Here is a 22,511-nt window from a genome sequence, read left to right as displayed (position 1 = left end):
ACCCCCCTATAACACTGTTGATTATTCCGTTTTATATGAATTCTATGTTGTACGAGTCACTTAGATTTTACAAATACGTGTGCCGGGCTGTGAACGGCTCATGTATTTGTAAAATCTAAGTGACTCGTACAACATGGAATTCATATAAAACGAAATAATCAACAGTGTTATAGCGGGGTCGACTGTATATACAATTCTCCTCTGTTAGCTTTAATTTAATTTAACTTGCAGTAATAAAGCATAAAGTTATCAATATTTTCCTTTTTCGTGCAGCTTAAATCTTTATTATTCTGAAGAAACTTTGTTAGAAATCAATAGAAAATATTTGAATTTACAAGATTATTTTCTAATTTTCTAGTTTATTTAATGATAAAGAAGAAAATATAAACCGTCTCGATAATGTCCTTGATGTTATTTATTCAGTTTATATTTAGAATATAACTGTTAGAACTTATCTGATAATTCACAAATAAAGTTTTTCAAGGTTAACGGACTTTGATATCATTTGTAAGAATATTATAATCAGTCACATTGAGGTAGCTTGATTAATGCCTGAATTAGTGACTTTATAGGAAAAGGGTGTATACGGCTATCAATTAAGCAAAGTAATAACCAATTAGTAATTGATACCCATTAGAGAAATTACAACAAACGTCTTGGACGTGGTCACCCTTCCCTAAACCGCCTCTGAATTGCAGTGTTAGGTTTTTCTCTGCTTAGTTCTTTATTATGTTTAAGAGTTGTATTACCTATTTCTGCTGCAGTGTCTTCATATCTTCTCCTCACCTTATCTCTTTGTTTTTGAAGTAAACTGCATGTTGGCATTTAACATAAGCATTATTGATACAGTATTATAACAAACACTTTTTTCATGTTGCAACATGATAAAAAGAATATTATTTATTTTATATTCTTATTCTTTTATTTTTACTGTATAAAACGTCACTCCGCATTTTCACACTTCTTTGTTTGTCTAAGAGTATATTTGTATTAAGACTCGCAAGATTAAGTAGTAATACTCACAGTCTTTATTTGCAAAACGAATGGTTCATGCCTTCTTATGACACTAGATTTATTATCCCATTTTCAATGGGGGTTTCGATGATCTAAGTCTTCTCGTAGTACACGGCAATCCATTCATTTCAAATGGCTGATCCAAGTAAGAATCATCCTCAACTGGGCTGACGAACGTAGCCATCATTTCACTGTTAGAAAACATCGTCTTCGGATGATCGCTCCATATTTGAGCCGTATTCCAAGATTAGAAAACGGCTCAAATAACCTCCAAGTCAGTTTTCTTTCTTTCTGTACATCTCTAAGTTCGTACTGCATCTAATACTAAACAAATCAGCTCTAATCGATGCAAAATTAATTACAGAACAATCAACGTTAAAATTAGTGTTGCAACGAATATACTATTCGTTGCAACACTAATTTTAACCCGTCCGGCCCGAACACCTCTGATACAGTATAATTATATTTTATTTAACACGTAAACACGTGACAGGCTTGGTGTCCTTGATGTATGACTAAGCTAACCGTCGTTCCTTCTCATGTTGTGTCTGCAATTTAAAAATTTTGGATAATGATTTACTTTCGTGTTCACAATGTTTGAAAAATGTTCATTTTTACTGTTACGGAGTTGATTGTTGGTTGGGAGTGGCGTACTGGGTCCGAAAATATTGATAGCCAGGAGGCAAAAGTGGTTCACCCACAGTAGTGCCCGCAAAGTATAAAAAAAGCATCGTACGTACTGTACATTCTTGAATATTGTACAGTAATGTACAGAAATTCTTGATTAACGCGGTTAATTAATTCTTCGATGCTACCGCGTATAACAAAATCGCGATAATCAAATTCTCGACCGAACAATAATGACCCTCTAGAATTTCGGTTAATAACAATTTTTTTTTTTTTTTAAATTTCAATTTTTCCATCAGTAAAAAATTTTTTTTTCTGATAAAATGAGTAACTAGCCTATATCTATGTTTGTTTGTTCGTTACATACTCCCAGGCGTTTAGACCAATTGCTACGAAACTCGGCAGTTCCGTTTATGTACTGCAAAGTTAGATAACGTCGTACATACCATCTCAAAATATTTATTGACTTTTTATATATTAATTAATTTTTGTCTACATTGAATTTACTGTATATACATGTAGCGCTATCTTTCGGTAAAAGTTTTTTAAAATAATGAACAAAATATAATTTATACAAAAATAAAATAATTAAAAACAAACAAAATAAATACAGTATTATGTGAGAGATCAGACTTGGAAAGGGGAAAACCCCCACAATTTTATTCGGGAATTTTTCGAAAGAAAATTCATTTTTTGTTTTGAAAAGGAAATTAATTTAAATCTCAGAAAAAAAACTTTTTCCATTTTATTACCGGAGGTTGAGTGAATTTTCCATCCCAGAGTCGTTTCCTTTCCCAGGGAACTCAGAATGTGTCACTGGGAACTACAACTAAAAATTCACTATTGGTGGAAAACGACAGCCTAACTTGGAAATAAAGAGGAGACCTGAAGGAACAGTGAGAGGGGTTGAGAGTCCGCGAGAATATTTCCTGTGTGCCAGCCGAAAGGATTTATCATCATCGCTCGTCGGCGCGCGCTCTTCCCGAATATCCTGTGTTCCTCCAGGAACACCTACGAAGAACCAACGGATCTCAACTTTCGATAGACTTTAACCGCCATCCAAGGCAACAAAGACATTCCCAAGGCTCCTGAACGACTCTACAGACATCTGGAAATCCGTACATAGTGCTTCAGATATTTATGACGACCCGCGATGTTATGTAAGCTCTCTCTCTCTCTCTCCAACTCGGTTCTCGCGAAGAAGCTTTAGGGGAAATATCCTTTTGTAGAACTAGTTTAATAAACGAATTTTGTTATTGTTAGAATTGTGTTGGGTGCACTTCGTCAAGCGGTCTCCATCCCGAGTCCAACCGGCCACAGACGCGACTGCTCACGCGTAAATGCGAACGTAACGGTCTGTCTCTACCCATAAGACACAGTGGTGTCAGTCCTGATAAATTTGTCATTGCAGTCTTCGCCGACGCAATGTCGACCCTTCAGTCCTGTGGTGCCGAAGCATAGAGGGACCCTTAGGCATTGTTACAATTATATACACTTAATTACCGCGACAATGTAAAAGCGCGAAGTTGAGTCGTCATATTATTACTTTCATGAGTAGCATATAATGAAAAAATTTTTATGATAAAAATGACACTAACCAGTATGGAGTTGAAAATTGCTCAGCGGATCGCCCACGTGTCGCGTCGCCGTAACCAAATAAACCAAACTAATTGCAATAACTTTTTTATAAACTCGCTATTTTATCGATAAATTTTTAAAATTTACGATTAATAATTAATTTTTAGGCGTCAGAATTTTTCATCGAGCTATTTTGAAAGATTAATCACGGCTGGCCCGCGGGCCGTATGTTGGCCATGCCTGCACTAATCTATTCAATGCAGTACGAATTTGGCGTTAGCCTTGGCCCTCGGCATCCGAATTTTGAAGTGAAAGGGGGCGATACTACGTAACGGTTTTATTGAAGGTGGCGACGATTCGTTAGAGGTTGAGGAACACTGGCCTAGATGTTCGATAAGATTTAGATTCGGGAACTGAGCGGACCACTGCACCATAGTAAATTCATTAGTATGTTCCTGAAACTATTCCATAGAGATTTGGGCTTTTTGTGCCGGTGCACAGCTGAAGGTATCTATCTGACAGAATAAATTGTAAACATGAAAGGTTGCACTTAGTCCGCTATGATATTTAGATACGATATGGCATTCGAACGTGAATTTATTGGTATCATGAGACCCAATGAATGGCAGGAAAACATTTCCCATATCATTACACAACCAGCTTACAAAGTTGTCGGCAGACAGGAATAGCCCATATATTTATGTTATTTTTCGCCAAATTCTCAGCCTTCTATTAGCATTATGAAACAGGAACTGCTCGTCATATGAAAGAACTTTATTCCAAGCATCGACAGTCCCCTGCAAATGTTGTTATGGCCACAGGAGACATATTCTTTTGCTTTTCGTTAATGACAATGATACCCAAATACCCGTGGCTGTTGTAGCCAATTCGATCACAACATGCAACTAGTGGTCCGATGTGATAATTTATTCTGCTCACCAAAGTTGAAACGTGAAGTGATTTGTAGCCTTCTGTCTTCTTGAACAATTCTAGTCATACTTATCTTTAACGCCTTAAGTTCCCAGCAATTTTTGATATTAATGTAATTAAACATAAAAAATACTTAAAACTGAAAAAAACGAAAGAAATGCGTTAATTTTGAAGAAAAAGTCTCAAATTTTATTTTCCTTTGTCTCATCTTTCTGTGAAATTTGACACTGACGAGTCATTTTACACAGCTGGATGACCTTGAGGACAGCTGGTGTCGTATTTCCCGAGACATTCTCATAGACGTCTCGGGAGGAGAAGGGTTTAAAGTAGGGTGAATACTAACTAGACCTATATTTTTAAATATTTTTAAAAAATTAAAATTTTTATTGCGATTTCCGACCCCCCGACTTAATTAAACTTGTATATAATAAAATCTATTAATTAAAAAAATTTAAAAACTATTGGAGGTCGTTTTTGACATCAGAAAGTAGCTTTAAATAACTTTATGGAAGGAAAATCATTGCACTACAACTTTAGAAAGATGAATGATATCAAACTCCCATTAAAAAACTATTAAAAAGCATTTTAATCACAAAAGACACAGTCTGTCCAAAAATTATTATTTTTTTCTTTTGTGATTTTTTTTTGTCTTTTGTGATTAAAATAAATTTTCATCCGGCGAAATTCTACAAAAAAAAAATATTAAAAAGTAATTAAGCGTGAAGCGTGCATNGCATCCATAATTCCAGTATAATAAGTCCTGTTAATAAATAGAATGTACTAGTATACAAAATAAATTATAAATAGTGTTAAAAAAAGGACAAAAAGGCATAATAATTAATTTGTCGGTTTTGTTTACACGTTTATTGGCAGCTTTGGACTTGCCTTGGGCCGCATGCGGTCCGCGTGCCGCGGGTTGGACATCCCTGCTATAGAGGTTGGTAGTTCAGGGTCAGGACCATTCCAAAAGAACCATTTTGGACCAAGTGAAATCTCAACACTACGAAGGAATGCACGTTGCCACATGCAGGACTGATAGGGTTGATGGAGATATGCAAATGATTAAAAGAACAAAAAACGATATTTAACAGACACCTGTTTATTCAGTAACGAATATGACCATTATTGACAACTACATTAGCCTCTATGCATTGCCTTTTAGATGCCTGTATAACTGCCAGTAATCGCCCTCATCAATGAGGCGATTGATGGTTGCCCAAGGAATTCGTTGCCAAGCTGCGTCCACTGTGGTGTGCATGTCATGTATGTGGGGGTGGTTCCCGTCACTTCATGTCGGACGAGGTCCCAAGGATGTTCGGTGGGAGAGAGATCCGGCGAAGCTTTCGGCCAGAGAATGATATGAATTCCGTTTAGGCTGGTGAGAGTTCGCTGTATGACGTGAGGTAGGTCATTGCCTTGCTAGAATACTGTCAGGTGCGGCTCACACCAGTGGCCGAACCACAAATCCCACAATTCATGTGACGTACTGGTCCGCTGTCAGAATACCGGAAATGTGGACCAGGGCTGTCAGCTGATTGAACATGATTCCTCCCACACCACAATGCCTGGTGTGGGGCTGATTTTGACGCTCGGCGAAAAGGGCTGGCACGTAGTGTTCCCAGGAATACCGCCACACCCTTCCACGGCCGTCATTCCTCCACAGACAGAAGCAGGATTAATCTGTAAACAATACCAGTTGCAATGACGATGAGGCGTGCAGCTCTGTATCGAGTGGTTAATGGCACCTCGTTGCTGGTTGCCGTGCGTGCAGTCCGACTTCGTGCAACGAGTTGCAAATGGTTTGGGTGAACACAGATGCACCCGTTGAAGGTGACAGGAGGCTTCAGAAGTCACTTGCCGTGGACAAAAACCGTTCGGCGAATCTGCCGGTCTGTGCTCTTTGCATTGAATCAATTTTTAATATAAACTTTACGTTAATTAGTATTTAATTAGTATTTAAGATTATATACTATATCGAGATTATAGCCTTATACTGTACATAATTCAACATGATGATAGGACATAAATATTCTTGATGAATTTTTGTCGTGCGCCGATGAGATCCACTCCATTTTTGGCGTGTTACAGATGTTCCTGTGTCCATCGTGTAACGTATCGATGGATGGTAGTCACGTCGTGCCTAACACACGTGGCAACTGTAAGCATCGACGAACCGAGTTCTCGCAGTTCCAGAATACAGTACAATTTCCTAGACAGCAACTAGTGGTATTCGGCTCGCTGTAGTCTCTGAGGTATTTTCTATGCTTTTTCGAAAGAAAGCATAAAATTATTTGGTTTTATAAAGTAAATTACTAATTTAATTTATACATCATAACAAAATATTATAATTATCTAATAACATATACAAACTATCCAAATTGTATCTAAATTAATTAATTGGTCTGGAAGCAAAGATTACGCAAACTTAATTTGCACATTTCAGTCATCTGTACAGGTTCTTCAATTTGCACTCCGTCATGTGCATTCCTTCGTGGTGTTACAATTTCACTTTTTAGAAGTGTAAATATATAAAACTGACGAGAAACTGTCTAATCGAATAGACTACACAATTCCGAAGGAACATAATGGTTCGAGGAATCATCTAGTGCAACTGTTCCACACTCGAATCAATTTTAACAGTTCCAGATCCATAAGTGGAACTAGATTTTCCACGTCTAGTAACAGGACCACAATCCCGCTCTCAACCAATCGAGAACGTGTTGCAAAATTTGAAGCATAGTGTGGTTATAGGGCATATCAAGAACGCTTGTCAAGGTTGAACGCTTTCTATTAGAACAATGAAAGAAATGTCAATCAAACAGACTGACAAAACTAGTTGACAAGATTCTCGACGTCTTCAAGCAGTTGTTTGATAAAGGAGTTAACAAAAAACGAAGTGGTAAACGAAAACATATTTTTTGGGCTCAATTTTATTTAGTCATTTAGATAATTTTTTCTTTCTATAATTGACAGCCTGAGATTAGTTGTTGGCCTAAAATTATATTTACATTATATCAGATTTTCACTTTTTATTTCGATCATATCCAAAACAATTTGCATGGTTGAAGTTCGTTGCCTTTAACTTTCTACATTTCAGTTCCAAATCCATTGGAAAATAAATTTCATTTAGTTTTATAATGATAAGTCTTAAGAATTGAAAATTAACGATTTATTTAAAATTTCTGAATACCAACACACTCCATAACCACCAGTAGGCTAATAGTATCTAATCTATTAATATAACATATGCTAATGATATACAAATTAATAATTAGGTCGACATAGTTTGTTCTGATTATTTTACTGGTGAAGTTTAGTTTGAATGTTCGTCACGGATATCAACTTAATTAGGTTTGCATCATGGTTTAAGGCAGAAAATAAAATATAAATAGATAAATAAATAAACTTGCATCGCCTGGAGACTAAATACAGTAGACTCCCGAAAACTCGGCACTCGATAACCCGGCACTCCGGATAACTCGGCTACACCCTGGCAGGGAAAAATACCCTTAGATAATTAATTTTCATCATAGACAGCTTTATGCCTCATAAAGTATTTTTCTGAGGTCTGTCTTATCAGGTAAATTATTGTACACAGTGTATTCATTAATTTTAATTTTCATGTAGTAAAGGCTCTATGCCTTCATAAAGTACGTACTTTTCCTTTGTTTAAGGGTATTTGGGCAGTTTATTCTCTGTTGTATTCTCAAGCAAACAATACATACAAGTACAGTACAATATTTTTCTGAGGAAACACGCATACTTATCCTTTTTTAACCCCATTCCCGATAACCCGGCATTTTCACAAACTCGTCCACCCTTCGGTCCACATTAGGCCGAGTTTTCGAGGCTCTACTGTATTAAGATCTGACGACCACGACATTTTTTGTTTATGTTTAATTCCTGAAGGAATTTAATAAACTCCAGCAACGAATTTCGCAACTTTCTCGGTAAAAACGTTTAAAATTTCCTGTGGTATATTTTATTAACAAACTTTTCATATTATTAATTAGTATAAAATGATAAAAGGCTTAATTTTGAGGGTAGAAATTAGTTTTATAAAAAAAAATTGCAAATATTAATAACGAATAAAATCGTCATTAAGACACATGACCCTCTCTATCTCCCCACCTTTCGACCTTTAATTACCAAAATTTAATAGGGTCAATCCCAAGACCCAAACATCCTGAGAAAAATTCAGAAATTTTCGACAAAAAGCACTGGAATTAAGAAGATAAAGAAAATCGTGCCACCCGTATACACTAACATCCATACATACCGAAAAAATTCCCCAATTTTTGGCAACTCTGGACGTTTCAACGTCCCGAATCCAAACATATAAAAAATCTTGAGACGGTCATTTTTTGAGTGATTGCTTACTTTCCCTCTGTTATAAGTAACGATCAGAAAAGTGTAAAAAAAGTGGAGTTTGATTAAAAACACAAAGTTTTTAAATTGGACTTTTATAACATCTAAATAAGAACCAGCTTCCCATAAAAGTCTTTCCGGGATGCATTCTCTTCGGCAGATCGCCCACGTGTCGCGTACCCATAACAAATAAACTAAATTAATTCTATAGACTCGTTATTTAGGATGACATACTTCCACGTAGTTTATGGACACTCTGATAATGCCCATACTTTCCACGTATGGTCACTGTAGCAATTCTTAAAATGGATTTTATCGCATACATTAAAAAAAATTAATTTAGTAAAACATTATTTTGTTTTATAATTATAAACTGTAAATGTGATGAAACAAATTGTTTTATCGTATTCACCGTTTATAATTATAAGATAAATTAATATTAAATCGTTTTGATTAATTAAATTAAGTTTTGAATGTGTTATATCTCTGTAAAATCGAAAAAGATCATATTTTACATTAAAACTAGCTTGTTACACCTGGTTTTGCTCGGGATTATAAAGTACCCGTCGTAATAATTGTTATACCAGGCTTTATTACTCGTAAATTTAATTAATATTATGTGATATTTTTGATAATTCCCTTAATGTTTTGATTTCAATAGTTCGATACTCTACAACCAAAACGATGTACTCTTAGATTAATCATATCTAAATTTCCTCAAATCAACTTCTTGTTTTTAAATGAATTTAATTAACAATATAACCTTAAGTATTATAACTATATCTTAAAAATACATTCAAAACATAAAAAATTTGATTTTCTTTCTTTAAAAAATGTTATGTCATTACACTACTTACCACAATCTTTATTAATAGATTAGATAATCCTTTATATATTAAGACGGATCATTCAACGCTTTACATTTCACTCGCTTTTCAAGCAAACGACATGATCCTTATACTTTTAATGCTCATAATTTCTGTAGTTGTTGAAGGAGTTCATGATGATGAATATGATTTCATTATTGGTAAGTGATCGTTCGTTAATGATCGTTCGAATGTGCTAATTATTACGAAAATCTCATATGTTAGCATCATTATAAGTAAATTACCTAAATATTACGTTTTCAAGTCGGTTCCGGTGCCGGTGGTTCAGTTATGGCTAAGAGATTATCTGAAGATCCTTCTAACAAAGTTCTTCTATTAGAAGCTGGAGACAGACCTTCTATGATTAACGAAATTTTAGGAAAAGCCCTGAGCGTACTGAAAGGCGCAAAATTTAATTGGAATTACACTTCGGTACCAAATATTAAAATTGGACAAGCATTAAAAGAAAGGGTACATTTTGCAATTTAATTGTCTTTTTACTGTTATTTTGTTTCTAATTTAAATATGATATAGTAAAATCATCATCAGTTGTAAAATTTTTTTGGAAATATAACTTGTGAAAGGTATGTTAATTTTTCTACAGATGGAGAGACAACAATGGGAATTTATAGGTCTGCAATTTCAAAATTGCAGCACAATGATGCTTTTTGATGAGTACATGTTCAATAGCACTATACAACTTCACAGCAGGAGCATGATATAGAATTTCCTAAAAAATTTTGGTAATAATAATAATTCTAGTAATAATCATCATAATAATTACCAGAAAATTTTAAAATTGTTTTTTTAATTTCAATGCATCTTAAAATCTTATCAATTAATATTATAAAAACAGATTTAAAAAATCTTATAAATTATACATTCAAATCATGTAATAATATAAATTTATTGATAACTTGTGAGCAATTGAACTATCAATTTTAATGTCAAATCTTTTTCTTACTTATGTAATTAATTTTTTCAATATTCTGATTTGCAAAATTAATTGTAAATTAAATAACAAGAATAACTGAAAAAAATATAGATACAGTAAAACCTCAATTCAACAGACTTTGGATTTAACAGATAATATTTCTGGTCCAAGTGTCATATGTGAAAATTAACACCCTGTTAATTTTATAATACTTTTTATATTTATTTAAATTAACAGATTATTTTTTTTGAAATCCAAGAGTTACAACTCTTAAATACAACTGAAGTGTATTTTCCAAAAATTGTTTATTTATTTTGATTTAGTCACATACTAGATTATTACAGTCTCAGAACTATTATACAAATTATACAAAGAAAACTTTTCTGTGAAATTAAACTTCTCATGCACACTTAATTTTCATTACACAAATATATCTACATTAGTAAAAACAGATAAACACTAATTTGTCAATTTTTTTTAACACTCTCATTCAGAAAAATTTAGTTTATTATGTAACTTAATATCGTCTTTAAGAGATACTCCCTCACCCAAATTAGTCCATTAAATCAAGGTTTTACTGTATTAAAATAATGACAACTCTTGCTTTAATATTTAATTTTTTTTAAATACTTTTAATCAGTTTATAAACTGCAATTTATGAAAGTAATTTTAAGCTATTTCTCTTGTTATAAATTAACAAATAGCTGTCATTAATTCCACTAAATTACAGTGGAATTAATGATGGCTATTGATACCTCTAGAAAAAACTATTCTCAAATAATAATAAGTAACAGAAGTGATCTTGATACAACTGTCATTGTCATAGTACCTTGATGAATTAACATTTTATTATTTAAATAATAATAGAATTAACTGAAATATTAGGTTTTTACAAGATTTTTAAAAAATAATAATAATAATTTTTAAAATATAACTCCAAAATGTTTATTTTATTAATAAAGGCACTTTATTAATTAAAAATATTTGTTTTTCGTAGAGAAATACCTAACAATTGCTTAATAAATAATTTATTTTCTCATATAAACAAAATAAGCTGCATATTCAATAGTCCAAATGCAAATCTTTATTTTATTGAAAAGTTTTGAAATAAATAACATTATTGTGCATAAGAGGAGAAACTACTAAAAAGAGTATCTCTCAAACAGTGACTATTTTAAAAGAATAATAAGAAAATTTCAGACATTATATTTAAAATAAATTGAATATGCAGAATATACAAGATATAATAGAAGCTAAAGATTTTAACATATTACTTATTTTTCAATAAATAATAATTGCAAAATCATCTAATATATGAATATTAATAATATAGTTTAGTTTATATTTATATTAGAGTATCGTATGATCTTTAAATAATATATAAAAAGATGCATCATAAAACAATCTCTTTCTTTAAAAGTAATTTAAAATATTTAAATCTGTACATTAATGTTCAAATAAGATACTAAGAAATATTTTTATCAATTAAAATGGCAAACTGAAATTTATACTTTACTTCTGCAAGTTTCATTTACTTAAGGAAAGAATTCAAGAAGTAATACACTTTAAAATTGAAACAATATATTTATTTTCTTTCAATGTTTTTGAACTTACCTATTAATTGTGTTTTAAATATCAAATTCATACTAGTCTTTGTGTCATATTTTATTTTCATGTGTTTTCTATTTAACTAAGTGCTTTAAAACAAGCACATCATCATCATCATGTGCTTTAAAAATAAAACAATTTAAAAACTTTTGATTTTTCTCTGTTAAATATTGTTAATTTTCTAAAGCAAATAAATATTTCTGAAATTTGAGAAATATTTTCATCTCAAACCTGTTCAGATGAATTACACTGAAGGAATGTGAAGTGTTTTTTAAGCCTGTTTCACAATTACCCTTTGCAACATAGAACAGGCAGAAGTAGTTCTATATCACAATCACAAATTTTCTACTTTGGCAGTTGCTTGACAGTCCTATAAAATTATACAGATCAGTTTCTACAATCAATTTTATGGCATTTTCACTCAAATCGTGCTTGAAATCTAATAGATCCATAAACATTCAGCCAATCAGAGTGTGTGAGACATGTAAAGGAAACCAATAGGAAAATTTTAAAGGAACCTGCCAGTTGGTTAAAAAAAATAAATGAAAAGTAAAAACTATGCTTGTATTGCTTGGATAATTCCATTAAAATATTTTTAAATCATGTGAATTCTGCTTTATTGACGATTGTGAAACACTTTAGATTTGGTGGTTTGATAATGTTAAAAATGAATCCTATAGATTTCTTCTTAAATGACACTTGTCATGGTTGTTCATGAGTTAGTTTACATATGAAATTTTTGGCCTTTCCTACACCTACATTCTTTGATTCTGCCTTCAGTAACTGTTTATAAAAATATATTCTTTCTTGCTACATAATGTTTAACTGATCCTAATTAATTGGTTAATGGACTGTATGGACATGCAGTTAACCAAATTATTATAATCAATATTCTTTTTCTAAAAAATGACTGCCAGAATGCTTGTATAGTGACTGAACATACAGAAATGTTTTTACTGAGCAACTGCCAATACCGTATACCAGTTATCAATACTTTTTATGCTATCTGCTGGTCATACCAATGCATTCTGGCTGGGGGAATCCAACTGTATTTATTATAGCATATCACAATTAAAATCATTATAATCTCAAAATTTGTATTGCATAAAAAATTATTTAATGAAACAGAATACTCTCTCTTACGCATTATTCTAGAAACTACTACAAAACTCCCTAATGAAAAAATGTATTGTAATGTAATTTATGCTTAGCAATCAGATTTTTCAAACAAACTATTTAAGAAAATTATTTGGTTATTAGTTGACTGCTCATCATATATGATTAATATGTAAAATACTATTGCAAAATAATTGTAAAATCCACGTATCTATTTCACTATAATATTTAAAAAACATTCAAAGTTCTTAATAATTTACATACAATAAATGTAAACAAAATTATAAAGAAATAACAGCTAAACTAATGTAGGAAAATAATTAAAAAATTTTCATGTTTTGATTTCTTTCAGAAAGATTTCTCATTTTACTGAATAAATATTAATATTAAATTGATAAACTTAACTCAGTACAAGTTCCAAAGATAGCTTTATAATTTTTACAGTTTGCAATGTAGTTACATTTAACAAATAAACCTGGAATATATTGGAAGTTGTTCATCATTGGCACATTGTATATTCCTTTCAAGAGAACTTTCGTAGCTTTGTATGAATCCGTTACATTAGTTTTTTTACTAAATACAGAATATTTATCATCTCATTTTAAATATATAAATATAAAACAATTAGTTATTGAACAAACTAAAATATAAAAGTCTATAAAGATTAATTTATGTATTATTCAATTAAATCTAATTTTAAATTATTAAAAATTTGAATACATAATTTGTACTGAAAAAATGTTACTACTTAAGTTTATATATATTTAAAATATTTTTGCTACAAAAATGTCAGTACTTTTATTCTGAAGATTGTACTCTCATTTAAGTGGACAATGTAAAGAATATTGATAGTATATTACACTGTTAAATATGAATATACTTTATATTATCAGAGTATAATGTTCATAAAATAAATTTTAAAATATTTATTCGGTAAAATAAAACATTATTCATAAATATTCTACAAAAAATTATCCCAATATATAAATAATCAAAAACACTAACACCTAAATGCTAATTCCAGCATATAATCTTTAATGTTTCAAACGTTTTCGGCCGTCTTTCAGAGGCCCTCTTCAGGAAAGAATGCAAAAACACAAAAAAATAGTTCTATCATTTGAAAAGCCTTAGCTTTCGAACATAGCTGTGTTCCAATTTTTTAAACATTCAAACAATGTTCAAAAACAAAGATCATTACATATTACAACATATAAATAAATTATTTTTTAAATAAAGCTATAACTAAATTATTAATAATACAATATATGGCATTGTAAGTTAGCCCGATGTTTTAACGTATAAAGGATGTCAGAAATTATTGTTATGCTTTGTGGCATTGTAAATAATACTTCCATGATTGTGGAACTGGAATAAAATAATTTATTTATATGTTGTAATATGTAACGATCTTTGTTTTTGAACATCATTTGAACATTTAAAAAATTGGAACACAGCTATATTCGAAAGCTAAGGCTTTTCAAACGATAGAACTGTTTTTTTTTTTTTTTTTTTGTGTTTTTGCATTCTTTCCTGAAGAGGGCCTCTGAAAGACGGCCGAAAACGTTTGAAACATTAAAGATTATANAATCACGTACCTTCAACGTAGATTGGATAAATCTAAACTCTGATCGGTTATAGCTTCGAAGCCCTCATTGGCTGTAGCTCACCGACTGCTCCGGCCCGACTACAAATATTTAACTTTTCCGGTTCCGAGCTGTTAGCCGCCCGTCCGCTAGATATTTGGTCGTCCTCGCCTGATTACGCGAATTACGAGTAGATTTATAACTTAATTCAACCGATAAGAATTTACTGCTATGTTTTTACGATAGTTCTGTATAGTTAACAGAAGTTTAAAAAATCTATTAAATATTTGATATTTTTATTCCGCTCTCCGATTTTATAGTACAGTACTCACGGATTTCAATATTAAACCAGTGATATTACAATTTCGTATATCCCATCTTTAAGGGAATGTAGAAAAAAACGTGTACAATTCTTGTATAATGTTAAAAAAATTAACTGTTACTTTGGCAGCGTCATTTACAACTAAATTTAATGAATGAAACGCACAAGGTACAAAAAAAAAAACTTCTAGAATTTATTTTCCTTAAATTTGCTATTTATGTATCAGTTGTCATAAAAATTTGTCTTTCCACTTTTTTCCCGAGACTACAAATATTCGAGTACTGTACAAAGTAACCGGTTTCGACTTATTTCTACTTAAGAAGTAGTTAAATAATTAAGCGATTAGGGAATTGGGGACGTAAACAAAACCCCGCTGAAAGAGCCGAAATTTTACTTAAACAAAAGCTTAACCGAACCATCTCTAGCCGAGTACAGTGGAGACTGATTTCTTCGTATTATGAATGTAATAAAGACAGAAATTTTTCCAGTTCAATGAGAATGACCGAAAAGTTTTAAATTTTGGAAATTTCTGAGGACGCTTGGTCCTGAAACGAATTAGTTAGAAAACAAATGACTATTAAGTTTAACGTACTGTATTTAGATTTTTGCGGCTATGGCGAGAAACGTTTAAAATCTACAACAGCCCTATCGCGTCCTTTGAGATATACTAGTGATGCGACAAAAGAGGTATTTGACATTGACCGGTATCGGCACCCCTGGGGATTTGGCAGTCCGCGTGTACGCACGCTCTGCAACCGTCTTCGATTTCATCCATTAGTCACTCGCAGGGAACTATTTGACTAAGTGCATTGTTTAATATTTAAAAAGTAAAAAATATTTTATATTTTTATGTACATTTCTTTACAAAGCTATATTTAATTATAATTTTCTGTAAAAGTATATTCATACAATTGAAGAATATTTTGTACCAGGTATGTACCGGTACATCCACCACACATTTTATTTCATCAAGTTTTTATTATTTTATTTTTAATTGTAGCCCTTATATCGTGCTAACGATTTGGAATGTAATTGTAATATTAAAAATACATTTAGAAAAGTCTACGGCTTTTACTAGTTTATCGAATAAACGATACGAGTGGACCCTAGACCATCACTGACGCTCAATTGACTGATTGCCCCTGGATGTCGGCTTCTTACAGAAACACAGCTTCGTTATCGTCAAATGTCACGGCACGCCACTGCATTCAATGATCTAAATATTAAACCAAAACAATATTCGCAGCATTATTTTAGGGAAATATTAAAAGCGTGATTACATATTATTTTATGCATGTTTATAGGAATGAAACATTGCTTAAAAATGGCTTCTTCAGAACCGTTAAAGAAATTTGGAGTCAGACCGCTTCCTTATATTATGCCAGGATGTGAACGTTACGAACAATTCAGCGACGAATACTTGGCTTGCACGGCTCTGGTTTTTCCTTTTTCTGGTCGTCATTTTGCTGGAACATGCAAAATGGGTCATCCTAATGATCCTACTGCAGTAGTAGATCCAACACTTAGGTAAATATATTCTGGTTTAATAAGTTAAATGATTATTTGTTATAATATTAATATATAAATTTTAAGTATAATTTATTTATTGTTAGTCCATCGATTCTAAATAAAGTATTTTAGAAATTTAGGTATTCAATTAAAACTGATTTAATGATTACTGAATTTATGCAAATTATTCTAAATCCATTTTTTCATCTATAGTAATGACAATTACATGTATATACGCTGAGATGCCACTTTAATAGTACACCTACTTAATAGCGTGTTGAGCTTCCTATTTTCTTGTAAACAGTCTAAATTCGTCTAGGCATGGATTCATCGATACACTTGAAACTGTGTACAAGAATGATGTATCATGTTGTCACGATTACGTCTCACAAGCCCTGGAAATTTGACTAAATATAAGACTCAATGAAAAGTATTTTTCAATTAGTCTCGAAGATGTTCGGTAGGATCTAGATTCAGATTGCTGCACCATAGTAAATTCATTGTTATGTTCCTGAAACCATTCCATAGTGATTCGGGCTTTTGGTGCCGGTGCACAGCTGAAGGTATCTATCTGACAGAATAGAGAGGTTGCGGCCGACGTTTACAACGAGAAAACGTGTACGTCGGACGTTCAGCACCGCCTTCCTGTAAGCCTAGACGTTTGAAAATTGCGTTTGGAACGTCAATGGAACCATGCTCGACGTTCCAAACGCCATTGTCAAACTTCTAGGCTTACAGGAGGCAGTGCCAAACGTCCAACGTACACGTTTTCGCGTTGAAAACTTCAGCCGCAACCTCTAATAAATTGTCAATATGAAAGATTGCACTTAGTCCGCAATGATATTTAGTACGATACTGTATGGCATTCAGATGTAAATTTATTGGTATCAAAAGACCCAATGAGTGGCAGGAAAACATTTCCCATATCATTACACCACCTGCGCACCAGTTTANATTACACTTCGGTACCAAATATTAAAATTGGACAAGCATTAAAAGAAAGGGTACATTTTGCAATTTAATTGTCTTTTTACTGTTATTTTGTTTCTAATTTAAATATATTTAATAAATTTATAGCGTCTTGTAGCAACGGCCGGTAAACTTTTAGGAGGTTCAACAATGATTAATGCAGGTGTTTATTCTCGTGGGAACAGACACGATTATGATAATTGGGCACGAAATGGAGCTATTGGTTGGGATTGGAAAAGTGTTTATCCATACTTTTTGAAGACGGAAGATAATCGGGATGATGGAATTATTAACAACGGTAACGTCGTTCAAATATTTTTACTAGCTTTGTTCTATTCATTAATAAATAGTTATTGAAATACTAAATCCGTTTATAGGTTATCACGCAGTTGGTGGAGAACTCGTAGTTCAATTTCCACCCTTCCATACTCCTTTAGCAAATGGGTTAATAGAAGCAGCGGAAGCTACGGGATATCCATATGGAGATTTTAATGCAGAGCCCCAAACAGGTAGGTTATTAAAATATCAAATTTTTAATGCTGCTCTACATCAAACTTTTTCAATTAAATAATTTAAATCTCGCGTTATATTTTTTAAATTTATATAGTTTTTATGCAGCCCCAAGGCTATATTAATCGAGGAATAAGATGGACAGCAGTTCGAGCATTTATCGATCCTATCGTTGGAAGAAGGAATTTTCGTTTGATTACTTCAGCTTTAGTCACTAAAGTATGCTTCGAAAGAAAATTAAATTAGTCTAAGATAGGTTATATTAAAAATACTGTAATAATATAAAATTATTCTAGATATTAATTGGTGATAACAATAGAGCATATGGAGTTTTATTCGAACATAAAGGTAAACAGATGAAAGCATACGCCAGAAGAGAAGTGATTGTGAGTGCAGGAACATTCAATTCACCCAAACTTCTTATGTTATCGGGAATTGGACCAAAAGAGAATTTACACAGTTTACAAGTTAGTACTTTTATTTTATATATCATTTATTATAAATGGTATATAATATTTAAGGTATATTTTGAGTACAATTTATTATACAAATGTCATGTGAAATACCAGTTGAACAATAAAGATTGTTTTTTCTGAATAAGTTTTTTTTCAATTTGCAGAAACGGAACATTAGTACAATAAGTTCTAATAATTCGATATGTCCTAGTAGACATTTACATAATAAATTGTATAAAATAGGGACTCAAAGGCGTATTAATTAATATATTTTTTGTATATATATACGAAGACTAGACAAGAATCGTAACATAGTATATTTTGAGTAATTTGAGATAGATTTGTGTTGTCTGTTGGACTATACTGGAGGTCATTCTTCTTAGAGTAATCATTTATAGCTAAGGCGTACTAATATTATAATCATTATATTGTTGTAAAATAATGTAATAGAAGAACATTTCCAATATATTTAAATGTTCCATTCTTCAGATTCCTGTAGTATCAGATATTCCGGTGGGTCAAAATTTAATTGATCACGCTTCTACATTAAGTATGCAGTTTCTAGCTGATTCTTATACGTTTGCTGAACATCGCATTACTAAGGAATATTACGACGAGCTTCTAATTAATGGAACAGGTACCCAATTTTTTTGATTATAATAATATATTGTTAACGGAAATTTCGAACCACATTATTTAGTAAATAAAGCAATTTAATTACTGCTTATATAATACTTTAATATTAATAGTAATATAGTGTATCACTATATATTTAACAACATTAATTAATTAGCAAATAGTACAATACAATATACAGTAGTTAGTACTTATATAACATTTTATAGTAATACTGAAAGAGGCCTGGATGGCCACTATATTGTAACCGAATCCGAATTCTGAGGAATTGTTTGGGTATAGTCTTTCCCGAATGCGCTGACCGGTTGGTTGGTGAGCGACATTGATAGATATATTTTATATCATCTAAACACATAAAAAATAAGATTCAATATTAATAAAATAGAAAAATAGCAGAAACACCAAAAATAAACCAAGTGCTTACAAAAATAACGATATACATATTATGGTATTCAATATTTAATTTTAACTGTAACTGTAACTCAACTTAGAGAGTTGAGCTTCTTTTGCTGAACATAGTTGTTTTATATTTGTTTCAATACCTCATAAAGGAACTTGAAGTTCACTGTCGATGTCTTTTAAGTCGACCGTCAATCATTTTTGATAAAAACAAGGCTAGAAAATCTTTGTCAACATAATTATATAAGTAGTTGAAAATTGTAGCGTAACCGCAATAGAGGCTATTGCGGTTACGCTACAATTGGGAATCATTGGGAATTCTAGAAAAACATTTAGCTACAGAATATTTTTCTGCGACTGAAATCCAGAAAACATCGAATGGAACTTCGTCTAACTTAAATATCTACATCCCGTCATTTCTCAATTAGAGAAACCTCTAGAACCAAAAGAAAGTTTTCGTGTAACATTTCGGAAATAGCTGCAAAAGCATTTCGAATCCAATTACATTGCTGCGTATTAACTGTGAAAATATTGGTTAAATTTCTCTCGAAGCAATGCTGTGTTATCGAGCCAAATCTAATATGGCCCTGCTTGTTTTTGATAAGTAGTCAGATTGATTTTTGTTAAATATCTAACGATCCTTTGAGTAACATTATTTTCGAAAGATCACTGTTTGAACCCGTTTGATTTATTGGAGCATGTTAGTGAATTTTCATTCCGACCTTGCCTTTTCAATTAAGTTTATTCAGGTGTCAGCTACGTATGCAAGTTTGGTTACACAGTGATTACCTTTGAGAAGATGATGTTCTTCGGCCATGTTTTCATTTAATAAAAACTGACTTACCTCATGGCGAAGGTCAAAAAATATTGCCGAAACTTTGTCTTAAGAAAGCCAATGTATTTCACTGCAAAGAAATGAGAATTTATATTCCGACCCAATTTCTTAACAGAATATCTCAATAATTCGTGAATTCAAGGCTCCTGTTTTATGTTTACAATGTTGACGCATTAGTTCATCGTTTGCGATAGTTCTTCTGGAAAGTGTTCTGGAAACCATTATGGCTTCATAATGTATAAAACAATGTGTAATTTGTACTGTTGGATTTTGTCATTTTACGCATAATACAATCCATTTTTATTAGCCATCATTACAGCAGCGCAATCCATGCAAACACCAACACAATTTATTACTCCATTTCATGCCATAAGTTTTGAAGAATTCATCTGTTACTGGAAAAATTTCCTTACCGGTAGTCCGTTCTGGAAGTGCTTTGCAAAACAAATGATATTCTTTTATGGAGTCCTCATTAACAAAACGTACATTGTTTACTTCTTTAACATTACTAGGCCAAGCATTAATTAATCGAACGATTGCAATACATGCATTATCTGTAGATTTATATTGTTTTTAACACACAAAAATATTTTTGTCAGAAGCAAATAAATGAAATAGACTCTGCAGTAAGACAATCAATAAAAAAATCAATAAAAGCCAAGACCAGTGACAGACTGATGATATTGCATAAAGGTACCATTTGAATCACCAAAGACAAAACGCTCAAAAAACAAAAAAAAAAAAAATATGGCTTAGAGTCGTCTTTGTTTTAATTTTTATCGGCGTTAAAATCCTTTGCTCCGAAATTATAAATAGAAGATTGACGTTTGTTAGAATTCCTTTTTCTACAAACGTCAGCGGCTACGAACATAAAATAAGCAAACCATCGTCCCTTTTGACTCAACGTGTATTTATCGTATTCTCGAGCTCACCATTAACTCTCTGCTTCTCTTCCTCTTGAAGACATTGTGCTGCACATATCTAGATTATTTCGTGGCATAGAAGAGCTCTACTTTAGAGAATCATTTTTAAAAAATCTTGCAAAATTGTCAACGAAATAATATTTCGTTGGAAGGAAATAATATTTATTTTAGTCTCTATCATAAATAAAGGAATATTATGACAATTGCATATGTAAATTCCAAAAAATCCACATTACTAAACTGATTATAAGAAGTATTTTATAACTATAATGAGAGAATTAATTAAATATAGAATGTTGGTTTGATTTCAAATTTTAAATTTATTTTTAAATTTGTTTTATAGGACCATTAGCTACCATCGGAGGAGTAGGAATAGAAGGTTTTGTTAATACAAAATATAGCAAACAATACGATTGGCCCGACCTGATGATATTTTGGGATATTTCAGGAATAGATAATGGTCTCTCAAATGCCAATGATGAGGTATCAGTATTATCCTTACTTCCGATGTCAATGAAAGCAAATTATAGCTTCTTAACAAAATTTATTAATTACATTATTTTACAGCTGCAAAGTATTTTCGATAAGTTTAAAGATAAGGATATAATTATCTGCGCGCCATATGTAATTCGAACGAAAAGTCGAGGTGTGCTGACGTTAGCATCAAATAATCCCCACGACGATCCTTTAATTGACTTTAATATTTTCTCTCATCCTTATGATTTGAAAGTTGAAGTCGAAGGTAAGTTAATTACTCATAAACAGTAGTGTTAGCGATAAAAAATTTGAAACTTCCAGTAAACATGTAATAAAAGACTTCTGGACTTCTAGGTAAATGAAAAAATTCTAATTATTTAAACTGTTTTTTTTAATGTTTATAAAGATATAAATTTTTGTAAGAATGAATTTGCTTTGTATCGCATTCTGAAATCTTGCAACTGAAATTTCATTCACTTCTAAATCAGATTTAAGACTGAAATTTTGAAGACAACTAAGTCAGCTGACAATACATTTTAATATATTTCGGGATTGGCCTGTCCCATCATTCTTTGCACCCCGAACTTTATTTAACGTAACCAAATATAGAATTTAATCCTGATGTGTGTGTGGTGGGTGTGTTTATAAATGCATTGTAGTGATGTATACGGTAGGGGTAGGACAAACCTTAATGTTNTCTCTTTAGGTTTAGCGGTTTGCTCTGGGCGATGATGAATCAGTCAGTCAGTCAGTCAGGTTCAATTTTATATATTTAGATTTTTAATTTTTGCCCTTATATCGTGGCTAGCGATTCGGAATGTAATTGCGATATTGAAAATTTATTTTTAAAAA

At 31.8% G+C, this 22,511-nt stretch overlaps 1 protein-coding gene across 1 annotated transcript in view; it reads left to right on the top strand.

Annotated features, from left to right (window-relative positions):
• The window catches only part of LOC111642624 (glucose dehydrogenase [FAD, quinone]-like), a gene marked incomplete at its 3' end in the record, with an annotated part of 26,778 nt that extends 4,854 nt beyond the window's left edge, over positions 1–21,924 (top strand). The window contains exons 2-10 of the mRNA XM_023388996.1: positions 9,393–9,544; positions 9,649–9,854; positions 17,533–17,722; positions 17,802–17,933; positions 18,032–18,153; positions 18,231–18,401; positions 18,879–19,026; positions 21,526–21,665; positions 21,750–21,924. Coding sequence (XP_023244764.1) covers positions 9,466–9,544; positions 9,649–9,854; positions 17,533–17,722; positions 17,802–17,933; positions 18,032–18,153; positions 18,231–18,401; positions 18,879–19,026; positions 21,526–21,665; positions 21,750–21,924 — 1,363 coding nt within the window. The remainder of the gene's footprint in view (positions 1–9,392; positions 9,545–9,648; positions 9,855–17,532; positions 17,723–17,801; positions 17,934–18,031; positions 18,154–18,230; positions 18,402–18,878; positions 19,027–21,525; positions 21,666–21,749) is intronic.
• Positions 21,925–22,511: the final 587 nt, after the last annotated feature.

Source organism: Centruroides sculpturatus, unplaced genomic scaffold (genome assembly GCF_000671375.1).
Source record: "Centruroides sculpturatus isolate CEXI.00-Female unplaced genomic scaffold, Cexi_2.0 scaffold1608, whole genome shotgun sequence".
In the NCBI taxonomy this organism is placed as follows: Eukaryota; Metazoa; Arthropoda; class Arachnida; order Scorpiones; family Buthidae; genus Centruroides; species Centruroides sculpturatus.
The sequence above is the reverse complement of the archived record's forward strand: the minus strand, read 5'-3'. Positions and strand labels throughout refer to the sequence as shown.